The sequence below is a fragment of the Ambystoma mexicanum genome, chromosome 1p (assembly GCF_040938575.1).
Source record: "Ambystoma mexicanum isolate Mex_15411 chromosome 1p, UKY_AmexF1_1, whole genome shotgun sequence".
Lineage (NCBI taxonomy): Eukaryota > Metazoa > Chordata > Amphibia > Caudata > Ambystomatidae > Ambystoma > Ambystoma mexicanum.
In genome coordinates, this window is record NC_090921.1 from 245526234 (window position 1) to 245544805 (window position 18572).

The window sequence follows — 18572 nt, forward strand, 5'->3', positions numbered from 1 at the left end:
AAGGATGAGCGCGCAGCAAAGAGAGAACCGACAGTACAGAGTACGAAAGGCACCACTGGGCAGGGAGACATCAAAGAAGGGGAGAAGGGGAAATTCAGAAGCAGAGAAAGAGAGGCAGAACACTGGGAGATAGAGAGAGACCTCACAGCACACAGGAAGGACAGCACGAATGGCAGAAGACAGCAAAAAGGACAGGAGTGAGATCCTGAAGAGAGGGCCCGGAGAAGGAAAATAATAGAAACATTTTAATTGCGAGCTTGTTTGCTTGCAAATACAGTATTTGTAATTCAAAAGCAAATTACATCCGTTGGGTGTTTAAAATACATTTCTTTCCATTTCGAGCATCAGGTATGAGTGTGTGTAATGAATGAAAAACACAACGGCTGGAGAGCAGGGCGGCCACAGCATCTTGGGTTCTGGTTGCAATCCTTCCATTTTCAAAGCAAAGTGAGCACACTTGTGTTTCTGCTATTTTATGACATCAAACTATCTCAATTTTTATTTGTAATTAACTTTTGAATTCCTAATTATATTTGTAAGTGATGATACCTGACTGTTGGACTTGGCATTTAAAAGTGTTGGCTTGGGAGACATTGGATCCTCTGCTGAAAAATGCATCTGAAGCCCCCCCTCGAGGATCCCCTCGCAGAATCTATGCAGGACAGAGACTCACCACACTGTCCCAGAGCCCCCGGAAGAGACCCAGATCTCTTACTTGACACGCCAAGACCAGGGCACATGCATGGCATGTGTGGAGTGTCATGTTGGGGCTGTGTGCATTACAAGCCCGCACTGTAATTCAGAGGAGCACACCTTCCCCATTGCTTTCTGGGATTGTAGTATGAATGGGGGTTTTCAGCCTGGCGTAAATGGAGAAACCTGACACGAGGCTGATTGGATGAGGCAAGGAGGATCTACTTGATTGGGAATGGACTTTGACTGTCCGCTGGCAGGGGATCTTAATGAGAAACAGGGAATCTGTTCCCAGCCTCAGGATTCTTTCCCATTTCAAGAGACCTTCGCTGCTTGTTACCTTGTAGAGTGGATGGCACGCTGGCAGCTGCCGTATGGTGGCAACGCAGAAGACTTCACTCCATAGGTGGGTCCGGAGCAAGTGCGAGACCACTTGATGAAGGTGCAAGTCGGAGTTGCGCACCCAGATCTTTGCGAGAGTCCAGTCCCACTCGGAGTCACTGGGCAAGAAAATTGGTGTTTCGGGCCCTGGGATCTGGCCGATCTGTAGGGAAAGAGACAGAAACATGCATGGAGTTAACACACAGCAGTAGAGAGCAAACAAACTGTCTGATGTGAAACTCCTACTAAGGCAATGGAAATAGTCTACCTCATGGGCCACCAGGGCGCCACCAAATGCTGGCACAAGTTTACAGTGGGTTTCCAAAATCCCCCGAGTAGAGGGCAAGCAATAGAAGACCGTCTACTTCAATGGACCCTGTGGAATATGACGGGCAGTTATCGCTCCGACAACACAGTGGATTTCAAGAATAGCACTTTAGAATGGATTTTTGCCTTCAACAACAATAGAGAGCTTTGGATTTTTTGGGCAGTTTGAGGTCATACATAATCACTCATCAATACCACACGACGGATACTGACCGTAAACGGATCTACGCTCAGTCTACGCTCAGTGACCGGTTTCTTCGAACTGAAGCTGCAAACAGCACATCAAAGCTCTCTTGCTCTTCTCCCCCTCAATCGCACTAACAAAATCCGGAATCCTCCTTCCAGGAAACTCGTCAGAGCGCCAAGAGACCACGCAAGTGGCAGCAGTGTGCGCTACAAGATCCATTAATATTAACATTAACATCATTCGTCTGTGATTTTACTAGTTGGATTTACCTACAGACTTGAGAGATTTGGAGACGTGCATATTTCAGGCAGTAGGTGTGTGCCGATCGTATGTAGCCCAGCTCGAACCCTCCCTAATGGAAGTTTATAACTCAGTCCCATTAAAATTCAGGTGACCCATGAAAATTCATGGGCAACCTGGGATTTCCGAATTCAACCTCAAGCTCGCAATTGGCTTTGACATCGCTAGCAGTTTAATCGTTTCCCAGCAGTTGGAGATAAACAAAAGAGAAATTGACCAATCAAAAAAGCAATGACTAGTCACATCTCTGAGAGCATCTTCCTGGAGTCGTCACCTGCACTGGAATTTTTATTTTTATATTTGTAGAAGTAGCTCAACCAGTGACTCACACATATTTCTAGTGTCTACAGAGCTCGCAGTGGAAATGTATAAGGGTTACATGTCTTCATAACAAACACTTTTATATTGAATGCTTTTATACAGAAACCTTTATAACGAAAAAGCACATTACACATTTCTTTATTTATTTATTTTTGAGGGTGCCCCCAAGCCAACATTTCCCACCCCTAAAAACCAACCCCCACCATTTTCGAAAAAAGATTTAGCCCTGATATAAAAGTATGTCTACATAAAGGATTTGTTATAAAGACTGCATACCATGTATAATATCTTTCCTTTTTTATTTGTAGGGCAGGCAGGCTTTGTGTGACTCATCCTTTAAATATAATTCTTTTAGGATGCCACGAAGAGAGATTATATAGACCTCAATGCAGTGACAGATGCCACAGACATTTTATCCTCGCACCCAAATCCTGAAGTTCTCTGAATGAGTATGGTGACAAACAATTGCATGTTTCCGTGAGTCATGTAAATAATGAAGTGAGCTCGAAGCCCGGTGCTCTAAGTACTTAATGATTCAGGCAAGCAGCCCTTTTATCACAAAAATATTTGACAAATTTAAAGATCGGTGGTCATTCTTATGCTCCCAAAATGCCCTGTGATTTTATGCAAAGTAACCAGGATCTCTCATTGGGACTATTTGTCTGCTTCCTCTACAAGTCCGAAACAACATATTTTGAATAAGTACAATAGCAGTGTAGCAGACTGTCCTGTTTAGAAAAATAATCTTCTTGAAGAAAATGATATATATGGTTATTCTAGGTTATAATAGTATGCTTTGCTCTGTAAGACAAGTAGAAGACTCTTATTATGACTACAATATACACTGTAAGTGATCATAAAATGTGTGGCATTAAGCCCCCATTCCACAGGCTCGAACAGGGTTAATGGCCTGCCAGCCCAAGTTAACGGGTTGAGCAAAGTGTGGGCCATTAACGAGGGCTCCAGGCCATTAACCCCCGTTCCAGCCCTTGGAACGGGGGCTTTAGGCCATTAGCACCCCGGCTACCAATGCAGTACACCGGGGTGCTAAAATAAAAAGTGTTTTCCTTCACACAGCGTCCGGTAGAACAAAGGAAAATACTTTTCCAAGATGGCTACCATGAAAAAGAAAGCAGGGCTTGTATGGTGCCCCTCTTCCCTTTCCATGGCGGCCTGCAGGAGTGGAGAGGAAGGAGCGGCGGCAGCAGGGAATGACGCCACTGCAGAAATAAGGTAAGTGGGGGTGGGAAGGGACTAAAAAACAGGACAGCGGGTGGGGGGAAGATGGCAGTGGGGGAGCCGGTCGTCAGGTGCGATGGAACGCAGGCTTTCACTGGTTTTTCAAGCCTGTGTACCTAGCCACCTGATTGGCTGGCTCCCCCCACAATGACAATTTTAACATTTTTAAAAAGAGCCAGTTTACCATATTACAATTAAGTAATTCCCTTATCTTTTAACAATGTCTTTCTTCAAGAATCCACACCATTGAATCTTTCAATATCGACTTCATTCGTGGAGACAGGCACACTCAGATTAGGACCTATGATCTGTTCCTATAATTCTACAACGTTTCTTCAATTAAAAGAATGGAAAATAATACATGCAATTTTAGACACTACAGCCTGCTTCTCTGTTCCCTACAAAATCTATATTGTACTACAACAGGGAACCCGGACTTAGAAATGCCCAATTGTAGAGTAAAGATGAGCCGTGGACCTTCAGTGCTACACACATTTAAAGCATCTGTATCATGTATGTGTGTTGGCAATAGAACCAAAGGGTTATTACTTCTTAAATGGAATCATATACATAGAAAGTCCCGTGCCCAAATATGTGCCACCCTTGCCCAACTAAACTAAGGGTGAATAAAATGCACCAACTGCCACCAGATGTATAGGGCTCACAGTTATCACATTTCTTTGTACAGAGGCACAGTAGTTGATTGCAAGCTCTGCTTTCAGTGACCTTGTGTCACAACAGCTGTCAAACAGGGCACATGTGTCCTCTCAACCCACCCTGTGCCACAGAAGGGTTAGGTGATGCAGACCAGGAACTGTTGCAGCAGGGTGCATGTGTGTACTATGCTTTTGACGTGGAGATTTATGAAAGGGGGGGTCTGATCAGCAGACCACCCTTTCTGAGATGAAGTACCCACATCATGTTATCATAAAATAAAAATAAAAAAGCCAGGGTCGCTACACCCTCACCAGATGGCAATTCCCCCACATCCTGAAAGATGCGGGGATGTGAGTCTTCCATCGTGGAAGAGAACCCGGGTATATGTTGAGAGTCACAGGAGATGTAACCCTAACCCACGTTATCCTGCTCACGCTGCGATCCTAGACCTTAAGAAGAAATATAGGGGAACCCAAGAGGTAAAGCAGGCATCCCCATGAAATCACAAACCCTAAATTGGACCTCCCAGAACAGCTGGTTGGAGAAATAGCAATCTGCAGTCATGGACCAGAACCCCAGCATTGAATAACCAGTGAATGATTCCAGAGCAATGCTTGCGAGCTTAGAGACTTGCTTACAAAAAAAGGACCTACACAGACCCTATGGCAAGAGTGCCGGGGCAGGTACGCAGGCAAGGAGATGCTACGGAGCAGCAAAGGCGCCTTCTTGGGTCACCCTAACACCAATAATATCTGTCTCCCCTTTTGAGACCACAGAGAGGGACACTACAGCTTGTCATGGTAAAGCCAACAATACTGGGAACATCAATATTCTTCACACGAGACTGATCCAAGGAGCAGAGGACACGCCTGGAGAGGAGACGGAACTAGTTTGGAACAAACAATCATGTTATGTGAGACAACTATTGAAACATCCACACGCATAATGCCCGTGACTGATTAACGAGCCCTAGCCTCAGCTGAATACAACGAAGAGACAATTCCTTAAAGTGTCGGGGCTGCGTAAGGCGTCACGCAGCATTTCACAGGAACGGAGAGTGAGCGAATGAGAGAGTGAGGAGAGAGAATATTACACACAGGAGAGCGCAATCGTCAGACTGCCAAGCCGGGAAGCCACCTCAAAGAGACAGTCCAAGAAGAAGGGAAGGCTAGATCAGTGGAACCAAAGCTAGAAACAGACTAAAAACAGCATTCAGACAACCTGGAGAAACCTGTGGTCTACGGTGTTTATATACTGGCTGCACAGAACCCTTGAAGACCTTGGAGAAAACCTTGAGGGCAAGGTTGAGAAAGTGTTAAAGGAACATGGTAACAGGCCCTGGTGGAGAGACTTACCAGACTTAGGTAGAGGAGGAAGAAAATCTGCCTGGAACAACCCAGCTGGGAGGGGATTAAGGGGGCGGGGGGTAGATGTCGTGTGTTGTAATCACCCTACTGGCAAGGGGGTTATTGGAAGCTACAGGGAACACAAATGATGCATCGCCATGTGGGTGGCCATGACCTCATCCTAGGGGAGAGACAAAAACATCTTCACCATCCAAGAGGCCGTCATCTAATACTAGAGGGGAAAATACTCCAAGACAAGCCTAAGGGAAGACCATCACAATGGCCCGAGGAGCCATCTGCCCTAGAAGTAGGTCTGCAATCCATTGCGTTGCTAGTATAGGGGTGGCCTTTGTGCGGTTGGTACTTAAGAATAGAGATTTGCTCTGGGATGGACTGAGGACCCGCGGACCTTTTCCTTAGAGCCTCAAAACAGATCATGTGCTGCTCCGATTACTGAGGACCTTTACCTTATAGCCTCAAAACAGATCATGTGCTCCTACGATTACTGAGGACCTTTATCTTAGAGCCCAAAACACATCATGTGCTGCTCCGATTACATGTCACTGTTAGCTCCGATATCCCACTGAGTGACCCTTTCATTATTATTATTTTCATTAGGGTCTGTATTGAGCACGGACCTACCTCGGAGGAATGCAGCACTTTCCAATTCGAAGTAGGAAGAACATTGTGAGGGCAGCAGAGATATAAGGGAAGGGGGAACTAACAACAGGGAGAATGAAGGGGTCCTTCAGTCCGGTCCATTCACCCTGACTCTAACCATTGCCCCCCTACCTCCCGGCACATGCCCTGTTTTTCACTGTTTCCTTCCTCTTTCCTCTGATTCTGTGCCTGCCTGGAACGCCTGCACCAAAAGTGTGTTTGCATCAGGTCTCTTCCCATTTTTAGAGGTCCTCCGATGACCACAAACACAGTCAGCCTTCCTCTTACCAGGGTGCGGGGGTGGCTCTTACTGAAAAAGGCAGCCAAACCTCTTCCCTTAATAGAGGAGCTTAGCCTTGATCCTCCTGGTCCCGTCAATCTGAACCCTCTCCCCTTTATTGCTTAAATCATGGAGGAGGCTGTTTCAGTTATGTTTCATTAAGGACAAGAATTTCCTATGCCACAGATTGACAAGGTTTCTTCCTGTGAGGCGCACAAAGTCTTGCTAGCCGCCAAACTGGATGGCCATCACATGGTGGTTGACAGTGTTGATGTGGCAGCCCTCATGCTGCCTTGATCAGCAGCTGCCTTGGACAGGGTTCGCTCCTTACTGGTCTCATTGGGGCTTAGAGTTATGGCTCTGCTTTGTCCTAAATTCGTGCAGTCTTTGCCCACTGCACCATGTCAACAACTATGGCCCCTTCCCCCTCTGAACCCCATTGCTGTGACACGCAAGGACTGCCAGTGTTCATCTCCTGAACCCTCAGCCTACCTTCCCCAGTCCTTGGGCATCCAGTTCTCTTCTTATGCTGATGATCCTGACCAGGCCTCCATTGGGCGGGACAATCTAGATCAGGCGCTGGATCGGTCCAGCAGCGCCTATTGGCAGCCCATAGCTGGATGAACACCATCTGGCTATGTCTGAAGTCTGGTAAGAGGGAGATCTCTTGGTGGTTGAGGGACCTGGTCTCTACTGTTATGGGGCCACCAACCTATGCTGCACAAGGGCTAAGACATGTTTTGGAGGTTCAATTCCAAGACGAACTTGCCTCTGACCCATGAGGTGAAGGCTGTAGTAAGTGCAGGATTTTCCACCTAAAGGTCTATTTTACAATTTTCACTTATTCCCCTTGAAATTGAAGAGAAGTTTACTGCCACCGTTTCTCACGGATTGGATTACAGCAATTCACTGAATCTTTGTTGCCCTGCCTTCTTCATCAAGTGCCTCCAGGTGGTGCATAAGGAGGCACCCCAGCTCCCGACGGGTAACAGGCATTGTGGGCATATCTCACCTTTTCGTTGCTATGCTGTATTGACTTCCGGTTGTCAACTGGATTCAATTATCCAGACCTATCATGGATTGTACTGCTTGGAACCGCTTTTTCATTGAAGGAAATTCATTACATATCGTCTGCCTCACAGTGTAAGATTTTTAATGATTTTACAAATGCCAAGGTTCTGCAGATATCTGATGGGGGGATCTTCCCTCTCTTTTAGAGTTGCTCAGCTCTGGAACCCAGCTCCCTCTGACAATATCCATCCACCTTGACCAACCATTTTATCTTGCGTCAAACATGGAAATCCAGACTCTCCTCTTCTGCTGTGGAGTTCCCTCTTCTTACTATCCCCTGTGGCTTTGGCACTAGGAGGGCCACATGTTATATAAACCCTAAACACATTTCTTTTGAATACAAGGGTTTTTATGTCTGCTCTAAGAATTTCAAGAATTACAATGGCTTTTGCAAGAAATGTGGACATTGCTATCCTGGCTGATAAGCCTATGCTGCTGTGGCCATGGTTCTATACTATGCTGTGATCTAGTGGCTACGTGGGATCTGTGGCCTACACTGACCTGGTGTTGAATCCTTCCGCTATAAGACACTCGAGGCATTATCAATAGAGAGAAGCACCGCTGGCTCATGATTGGACTGCGATTATGGCCCATGTTCTTGATATTGTATTTCGCTTTGAACATTCTATTTGGCAGGCTCGCGCCATGCAAGATAACTAGCATCCATGTTCAGATCTAGATCTGTTTTTGGCACTTGAGCACAAGCCTGAGGGAGCTGTTTTCCCTCCTTGTCTTCGAGTTTGCCTGTGAGGTGCTAAACATTTGGGCATTTAGGTCTGAGCTAAACACTAGTAGCGTTCCATTAAAAGCATGAACTGTTCACTTTGAAGAGGTCGGGACCCATGCAATAACTAAAACAGCTCTAATGATATAAACATTTTAAAAGGAGATACAATTTGTGGAGCTGGAACTATGTCATCATAAAACAGAGCAGTTTAATGTGTTCCCTCATGGTGTAAATTTGTTGTATGAGTATACCCCATTTTTAGTTTTGGCTCTTAGGTGGCGATAAAGTGCTCCCTATGAGCTGAAACTATTGCGTTGGGGTTACAGCTAGAAGGGAGAGGGGGTGTGAGGAGCGACAGGCTGCTTCTGGGTGTTGTTTGGTTATTTTTGTTTATAATCCAAGTGAAGTGGGAGAATGGAAGACCAGGCTCCCGTCCTTCACCTCTCGCGCTTGGCCTAGAGGGTCACGGCCCAGACACCCGCCGCGAGAAGAATTTGTCCATCTACCAGACGACCAGGTACCCTGGTACAGGAACATACGGATGTGTCCACCTGCCTGCCCAGCAGCCCGCACTGGCCATGCCGACACCTGCGGCTCGGATCAGCTAGACTAAAAACCACACGTCGTTAGAGATGCCATGACGACCTAGACAACGGGAAGCACATCTGTATAAATATACCCACTTAACATTTCCACACCAATCTACACGAAGAACATACTCAGTGCTCTGACGTAGGCGACAGGCATATTCACGCATCCCCTGAAATCCGTTACCACCATGAGAGGTATAATGGAAACACGATATTGGTCATGGAAATATATGCCACTATAATCTAAAGCACCCATGCACGAAATGGATCACTTATGCACCAGGCCCAAGTAGGCCTCAAGCAAGAGTTCCGTGGACATTAACAAAGCAAAAGTCAGGTTGCTGATCCTGCAGAATGAGCCTGGTGGAGCAACCAGCCAAGGTCGCAATGTTGCAAACCCACATCCAAGAACAAATCATCAAAGGCACGATGTTGCAACCTCGCACTCCGCGTACCAACGTTAAAATCATATCTACAAATTAAACCAGACACACAGTGGAAAAACAATATTAATTGTGCAGAATTCTGCCTCAAACACGGTCCCGCCTCACGTGACCAAGCCGAACCTGACGAGATGCCAAAACCCAGGAGAGAAAGGGCGTCTGGGTCCCTCACTACGAGACACAGGCCGGGACACTTGAAAGGCTCAATGGACACCTGCTACAGTGGGAACGGTCAGCTCCCACCTATGAATAAATCCTCACATTGTCTGCATGTACCCATATTGAAACATTGTTGCAAACACAGGTACACCGAGAGCTGGGAACAACGGTGGTCCCAGGCTGGGGAGCTCACGGATGCACCAATCAGAACATGGGGCTCTTATCTCAGACGTCAGTAACATTAGCCAATCCTCAGGGGTCTTCATGTAACAATTCTTATGTATCTAATTGAAGGGACAACCCAGATATACCACCTGACTACACCTTGACCACTAATATCATTCTCTATATGTGTACTATACTAACCCTACCACTCGAGCAACCAATTACGAGTGGCGATAGGTTTTTTGTTAAACTTTCTGAAGTGACGCAAGTAGCGCGTCATAATGTAGTAAAAAGGGCCTGCGAGCCCCACGATTGTGTGTGTGTCAGGACGAACGCGTACGCTCCTTGACCCATCCCTGCCGTTTTGCATAAATAAACAGCAGAGTCGCCTTGCTCCTTGTGTGCGTCTCATACTCTATCTCACACCTGGGATATACGGGAGGTGTTGGGGCCTCCCTGCCCGGAGGTCTGCGGACGGCCCGGCCGACCCCGGCAGAATTTCCCCCGACAAGTTGGAGGCACTGCTGAGATCTGTTTAAGATCAACTTTTATTTTTAGTTTTCCAGGCACTCCCGTTGCGAGGAGGCCCGGCGGCGCGGCCCCCTCTGCCGTTGCCCCCTTCTGAGGACTACAGGACCATCGCGGTGCCGCGAGAAGACCGGACAGCGCAATCCGGATATTGGCCCTCGGGAGCCGGTTGAGAAGTATCCCGCCCGCGGTCGGCGAGTGTCCAGACGTGGTCCAGACGAGGGGAGGTGGCGAGCCGCTTGGAGGGTGCACGCAGTCGAGCGGCCCTGCATCGAGAGAACTTGGTGAGCATGACACGCACAACAAGCAATGCGAAATTGTGAGGGAGGGGGAGGAAGTAAATAAGGGAGGGGGGAGGTATTGTAGAGATGTGCGGCGAAGGTCTAACTGAGTGTTGCAAATGGAATGAATAGTAGCGAAACGAGTGCGAGAACAGTGGGCTAACGTTACGCGAAAGAGGGGGGCGGGGCACGAAAACATCACGTGCAGCCGCTCGTAACAAGTGAGCTAACGTTACGCGAAAGAGGGGGGCGGGGCACGAAAACATCACGTGCAGCCGCTCGTAAGACACTGATGGTCTAAATTGCGATTAAGTGTGAGGATGGGTGTGTGTGGTTTCCTACGACTTGACATTTATTGATCAATGAGTAGATGAGGTTCCCTATTGTTCGAGCAAGAAACTCGATAGGTAGATGACGTTTCCCTGTGGCCGGTAGCTAGTCACATAGTTGCCCAAAACGGAAGATAATTGGCTGGTTAAGCCCTCCTGTTGAGGGGCGTATCACACGCGAGGCGACGCAGCGTGCGCAGTCCGGTTATAATATTGATGAGATTACCTTGTTCCAGGAGAGACAGGAAGACAGCTGTAGGGTTAGCGGGGTAGATTGTAAGTGTATTTTGAACTTAAAAAACCATAACAAGAATATACCAGTAGCTCGAAGAAATAGGTGACGTCACCAGTAGGGATTTAATAGGATATAGCGAGCACAAGGAATTTTGGGTTTTAGAGTGGTGGGAAAGAGAAGCATGATAAAGGAGCTGGTACGGAGATAAACTGTAAACCAGTGGATCGAAAGAAGAAGGGGAAAGGGGCGTGGCTGCGCACGGAGAACGCCGGCCACGGCAAGTGTAAAAGGGGGAGGAGAACGGAGAAACAGGACGACTGTATAAGATCATCGTAAGGGGTACGCAGCCGCAGGGGGCTGCGTGCGCTTCGGCCGCAGGGGGCCGTAGGGGAAGGAATATAATATAACATCATATCTATTATTATTGCATAATTTGTCAGAGGATTATCGTAAGTCCCCACACTTGCGGGGCGAGGTAAGCAATACAAGGTTGTATATTGTAAACTGCTAAGTAAGGGGAAGGGTAACACGGGGAGTGAAATTATGTCATACGGGAGAGGGTCGGGAGGGTGGGGGAACACCCTCACTACCCCACTACAGCACATATGCACCACACTGCCACCACATAGGGAGAAGTTAATTAAGTACAGCATAGAGTGGACCCAGGGGACAGACAATAAAATGTTAACACCATGGCCGCCTAATGGCAGTTTCGATCCATATGCCCAACATTCACTACTAAACCATCTGCACAATACATACAAGGGGAAGAAGTTAGCAAACCATGTGGAGGTGTTTAACTTATGGAGGATGTTCCAGGGGTCTCGACCAGGACCAAATGGAATGTTCACTATGGGGGAAACACCGGAAGAAGTGGAGATTAAGAAAGAAGGAACGGGTGGGGAAAAGGAGTGCGAAAGCACAAAGAATACGGGGATCGAAAGACAGGGAGGAGAAAAGATTAATAAATCAGACGACATAAAAAAGGAACCGAGCAATGAGATAGCCATAACACCGGGTGTGAAAACAGAGGGAGGAGGGTTGTACCCTTTAAGAGAATTAGGAGAAATAGGACAGTTAAGGGCGGCTGAAGGATACTCAAACCCGGCATACAGCCCTCCACCATATGTGGCTCATGGGAAGATACCAATGGGGGACAAGAGGATTAGAGAAGAGCAGACTGTAGAGATAGGAAACGATGAGTGGGTAGCTGCACAGATATTGTTGAAATTACGAGGCTCACTAACTGGAGAAGAAAGGGAGGCGGTAAAGAGAACAAACGAGGATAGTGCCAGAGAGAGTGAAATTAGGGGAGAGGAGCTACTACGGCAGAAGGAAGAGATTTTGGAGGGAAGATTAGCAGAACTAAGGGATGAGCAGAATGAACTGGTTAAACAACTTGAGCGGGAGGAAAGAGAGAGAGTGAGGAAAAGGAAAGAAGGTAAGGACGAATTGGAAAAATTAAGGGAACGAAGTGAGGAGCAAAAGAGAGAAGCTGAAAGGGTAAAAGGAGCAGCAGATAGGATATCAAGAGTAGTGCTGAGAGAGAAGAAGAAGGAAGAAGAAGAAAAGGAGAAAGAAATGGAAATATGGAGGAGGAGGATAATATCAGAGGCAACTAAGAAATATGAAGAGGGGAAGGTAATAGAGGGTATAGTAGAAAGAGAAAGGGTGAAATGGGAAAGGAAGAAAGAGGATGAAAGGATATTGGAACAGATGAGCAACGAAGTAATGGAGGAATTGAAAAGGAAAAGGGAGGAAAATAGTAGGGAAATGGAGGAGAGGAGTGAAGGAGGAATTGAAGAGAGGGGTTGGGAGAGTGAAAGATGGGGAGATGTATATAAGAATAGAGAGGTAGCAACAACATCAGCACTAAGGGGAACAGTTGGTAACAACGGAAAGGGAGAAAGAGACCTAATAGACTTAAAAACAGTAACAATAAAAGGAAAAAAGGCAGAGTGGGGGGTGCCATTTATGAATGATTTTTGCAGTGAGGAGGAAGGAGAAGTGGAGAAGGATGGAAGGAAGAGTGAAAGGGAAAGCTTAGATAAACTATACCTCACTAGAACAAACATAGATTCGCCCTGGATGAGTAGAAGATGGGAGGAGCTGGAGAGAAGTAAGGAGGAAGTGAAAAGAATAAGGGAAACACAAACCAATGAAACCACGCCACCCACATCACCACCGCGCCCTCCCACGTCACGCCCTACATGTTCAACCACCGCGCGCTCTCTGCACAGAATAAAGCTCGCGCCCTTCATGAATGAACTTACACCTTATGCATGTCGGCTTAGGGACCTCCCTAGTCGCAGGCAAGACAGACAAATAAACATACCTATATTGAACACAGGAAATGATGGAAAAAGGGGAAAGGAAGAAGAGGGAGGTAGGAGCAGAGGTAGTAAGGAAGAATTTGAAGTAGTAAAAGAAATGGGGGAAGAGGAGGGGTGTGAAGACTCAACATTATGGAGCGTAAAGGGTGACGCAAGACAGAATTTAATGCCACTGCTAGAGAGAGGAGGGGCTAGACCACAGTATGTACCTTGGAAACATACGGATAAGGAAAATATAAAATGTAGGCTCCCATCACTAAGTGGAGGTGCGGGTAAGTGGATATATGAAATGGAAAAACACACCGCAGGACAGAAACTAGCAGTAGGAGACGTGAAGGGCCTGTTAATATCAATATTAGGGGATAGAGCGGATGACATTTGGAAAAGAGCGGGATTCCATGGGGTAACAATAACGAACACATCGCATGATGGGGCACCATTTGCAAACTGCAGACATGCGCTATGGCAGGCACTGAGGGTACAGTACCCAGACACATCAGACATAGGAGCCATTACTTCCCGTAAGATGGGCGAAAATGAGGATCCTGTTGATTATATCCAGGATATTCAAGAGAAGTGGCGCATGGAAACTAGAGAACAATGGGACAAAACACCAGCCATATTTTATCATATACTAGTACAAGGGCTCCCAGAAGGAGTTCAAAAACAACTAAAGAAAGTAGTGGGGATGGAAGCAAAACCATGGCCAGAAATACAACTGACTATAGTACATCACTGCAGAACATGGCAAGGAAAAATGAAACAAAAGGAAGAGGATAGGAAAACAGAAGAGGCCAAATTAGTACAGAAAAAACTTACTAAATACACAATGGAAGGGGCACTAATAACTACGCCCACACCAATGGCCCAAAGCCCAACGCAAGTAGTGGCTGCACAAGATCCCGCTCAAATAGCGCCTCCACAAGGGGTAATAGAGCAAGTGCCGCCTCTGCAATTACACGCACCAAACATGGGAGGAGGGTACCCAATGCAAGGAACTGGGTATTATAGTTATAACAGAGGGAGAGGAGGGTTTATGAGAGGGAGAGGATATGGATATAATACCCAACAACAGGCTGGGGGACTCAGAAATAACTACCCCACAGGGCAACCCGTATACCAAGACAACACAGGGAGCTTCCCATGGCAAAACAGGGAACCACCCGTGTGTTGGAGCTGCGGACTATTAGGGCACATGTCACGTACATGTAGGGTCAGGCCAGGAACACCAGCATGGAATGAACAAGCACAACCTAGGACATCACAAGAACAGCAGGGCATACAACAGCAGCAGATGTCACAACAAGGGAGTGGCCAACCACAACAACCACAACAGCCACAAACCTATTCACTGCCACAACAACAAATAACACAGTATCTGCCACCGCCACAACAACAAGTAGCGTTAATACAACCACCACCACAAAATGAACGAACACAATTGGGTGGGGTGACGGTGTTGGGACACAACCCTTACACAGGGAATGGCCAATCATTGTACCCCCAATAGGCCAGCCCACAGACGGCCTTGGTGTGTCCCATCCTGTCAGTAACACCTAATAGTGCGGAGGAACCACGCATAGAGGTAACGATAGGTGACAAAAAATTATCATTTCTTGTTGACACCGGGGCAACCCGGTCTTGCATAAGGGAAGGTAAATTTAAGATGTCAGGCGAAGCCATGAACACCCAAGGATTTTCTGGGGCAAAAGGGTTGGTTCCATTCACTGATAACGTTCCGTTATCTATTGGAGATTATGATCTGTCAGTTCCACTTTTGTATTATAGTGCCTCACCAGTAAATATACTGGGGAGGGACATAATGAACAGGTTGAACATGACGATCTCCTTTACAGAGGATGGCATAATTTGCTCTACTCCAGGGATTAACATGCTCGCAGCACGACAGATTTTGCAAGCATACTGTGGACAGACAGCGATTAGGGCGGAGCCAGTAGATGGCGAGATATTCCAATATGGCACAGACATGGCATTTGCATGGATGCCAGGGATAGAAGGGAAAATATGGAGGAGACCAGCAGCCTATCTATTCCGACCAGAAACACCAGCTAATGAACTAGAAGGGAAGGTGTTTGTAGTGGACATTGAGAGCATTATTGCAACGGCTGATTATGTTGCTGTGCACGCCCAAGATAAAGAAGGGAGAGCATGGAGGGCGGTGATAGCACTAGCAGAAGGATGTAGGCTGACCCAGGTGTCAGATGAAGAGCTGTTCTCAGAAGAAAAGGAAGAAAATGAAATGGTGTTCATGATGAGTGTAGAAATATGGCTAAGAGTGGCTCACAGACAAGTAGCACAGAAAATTGCAATGGCACTTGAGGCACCCGCAGGCACCCCAGTCCCATTTTTTAAGGAGGATATGTCAAAGGTGCCCAAATCATTATGGACTATTAGCCCTTATGACGTAGGATGCATAAAAAGCATAGGGGGTGTAAGGATAAAATTGAAAAAGGGTGCCATACTACCAAGAGTGAAACAGTACCCATTGTCAAAAGAGGCAGATGAGGGCATATATGAAACCATAACGGCCCTTATAAACAATGGCATATTGGTCCCCTCAGAATCACCATGTAACACAGCTGTGTACCCGGTGCGCAAGGCTAAAGGGGGGTCTTGGCGCTTCATACAGGACCTCAGACCCTTGAACAACATAGTAGAAGCAGAGTATCCAGTAACAGCAAACCCGGCCACAATATTGTGTGGCATTCCGGCAGAAGCATCACGATTTACAGTGATTGACCTTAAAAATGCTTTTTTCTCAATACCATTACACCCAGACTCACAAGATTTGACAAGCTTTACTTACCGAAATACAAAGTGGAAACATACCAGATTACCACAGGGGTATTGTGAATCACCCTCAATTTTCAATAGAGTAATACAGATGGATTTGGGTAACGTTGAGGTGGAAAGTACAGTGTTACAGTATGTGGATAACATAATAATTTGTAGTACAAACGAAAGTAAATGTAGAGAGGACTCCTTAAAAATGTTGACGATACTGGCAGAAAAGGGGTACAAGGTAGACATGGAAAAGATACAATACTGTCAGGAACAGGTACTTTACATTGGCCAACTGATATCCCAACATGGAAGAAGGATTGCACCACAAAGAGCACAGGCCATCTCAAGCACTCCCGTGCCACAGACTGTGAGAGAACTGCAGCAATTTCTGGGGCTGTGCAACTACTGTAGAGCATGGGTATTTGATTACAGCTCATACATAGGACCCCTGCTTGAGGGTTTGAAGGAAGCAAATAAAGGGGAGAAAAAGTTGGGATGGACTATGGAAATGAGGGAGGCATTTGACGAATTAAAAGACGCAATATCAACTGCTCCAGTACTGGCATCCCCAGACTATGAGCGGCGCTTCTTTATATTTTCACATTGCGACTCAGCAGTGATGAAAGCAGTGTTGGCCCAAAAAACTAGCATGGGCTATAAACCAGTAGCATTTTACAGCGGTCACTTAGACCCTATAATGTTAGGCCACTTCTCTTGTGAACAAGGTCTCGCTGCAGCTGCTTTTGCAGTAGAAAAAGCATCAGCAATAACTATGGGGTGTCCAACTACACTATTTGTGAAACATGCACTATTTGCGATATTGAATAAACCTAAGTCCACATTAACGACACAGAGGGCATCAGGTTATGAGATTATTTTGTCTAAAGCTGAACTAGCAATTGTTAGATGTAGCACGGTTAACCCTGCAAGGTTCCTAGCAGAAGTAATTGAAGAGGGAGACTACGCCCACGACTGCACCCAAGTAACTGAACTATACTCATGTACTAGGAAAGTTGAAGAAAACGCACTAGAGGGAGGTGAGCTTTTGTTTATTGATGGGTCATCAACTATTGATCAAGGAGATGGGATACGAAGGACTGGGGCAGCAGTAGTAAAAATGATGGAGGCGCCGGTGTGTGTGGCTATGAAGTGTGTACAATTACCACAGCATTACTCTGCTCAAGCGGCGGAACTCGTTGCACTCATATTGGCATTAAAGGAAAGTTTTAATAAAAGAGTAACTATATATTCCGACAGTGCATATGTTACATCCACTGTCCACTCAGGGCTATCAAAATGGAGAAGAAGAGGGTTTAGGAGAGCTGATGGCACTCCAGTACAACATGCCCTCTTGTTGGCTGAACTAATTGAAGTAATAAACGATCCCCAAGAACTAGCCCTAGTAAAATGCACCGCACACACCAATGGAGAAGACTACGTCTCAAAAGGAAATGCAGCAGCAGACGCACATGCGAAATATGCTGCATATTTTGGTGAGATATGGAACCCCACCGACTCACAGAGAGGGAGAGGGAGGGGAATAGCGAGGGAGATGTTAATAAGAGAAGGGTACACCCATCTCCCAGCCACACAGATTATGGAGCTACAAGCGGCTGCACCAATGGCCGAAAAAGAAGTATGGGTGAAAAGAGGATGCACAATGTCACCAACCGACGCACTATGGCGCCAGGGTGGCACTGGGAAAGTTGTAATACCAGTGGCACTGTTAAATACCGCCTTGAGCCAATTACATCACCCTGCCCATACAGGCAAGGAAATAATTGCAGCACGAATTAGAGAAGATTGGTTTTGTCCCGAGTTAACCTCTCATGTGTCAAATTTTATCAGCAATTGCCTAACATGTCAACAGTTTACGGCCGGTCATACTCTAAAAGTGATAAGAGGTACCATACCCCGGCCAGAAGGACCTTTTCGGCACCTTCACATTGACTATGTTGATATGATCAACATCTGTCAAGGCAATAGGTATATGATTGTAGTAGTATGCCCATTTTCTAGGTGGATTGAAGCAGGGCCCTGTTCACACCCTGATGCGTTTAGAGCAGCCAAATTCATAGTAAGGGAGGTCTTCCCCAGGTGGGGAGTGTGCGAGGTGTTAAGATCAGACAACGGCCCCCATTTCGCAAATGAAATGTTCCAGCATATCACATCCCTGCTGAACATTAAACACAAATTTGCATGTGCATACCACCCACAGGCTAATGGTGTATGTGAACGCCTGAATGGCCTATTGAAGGAGGCAATTGCTAAAATACAACAAACAACAAAGAAAAGTTGGTTGTATTGCCTTCCGTTAGCATTGTTTGAACTCAGAAACAGGCCAGGGTCCGACCACCACCTCACCCCTCACGAAGTGGTTACTGGACGTCAAATGCGCCTTCCCCTAACACCAACGTCAAGGGCATTCACCGACAACGAAAGTTCAGCGAATGTGTTAGGTGATGAAATGTATCAATATGTGTCTTCTTTGATTACTAGTGTTGTGTTTGTGTCT

The 18572-nt window shown here is 46.5% G+C and overlaps 1 protein-coding gene and 1 long non-coding RNA gene across 3 annotated transcripts in view; one reads left to right on the top strand and one right to left on the bottom strand.

The window, feature by feature from the left end:
• LOC138568684 (uncharacterized) overlaps nucleotides 1-18572 on the top strand; it is a 342089-nt gene that overhangs the window by 313012 nt on the left and 10505 nt on the right. The gene's annotated exons all lie outside the window — the stretch shown is intronic.
• Nucleotides 1-18572, bottom strand: part of LOC138568676 (hydroperoxide isomerase ALOXE3-like) — a 411617-nt gene that overhangs the window by 212826 nt on the left and 180219 nt on the right. Inside the window, exon 8 of the mRNA XM_069646461.1 lies at nucleotides 1034-1237. Within this exon, the coding sequence (XP_069502562.1) occupies nucleotides 1034-1237 (204 nt within the window). The remainder of the gene's footprint in view (nucleotides 1-1033; nucleotides 1238-18572) is intronic.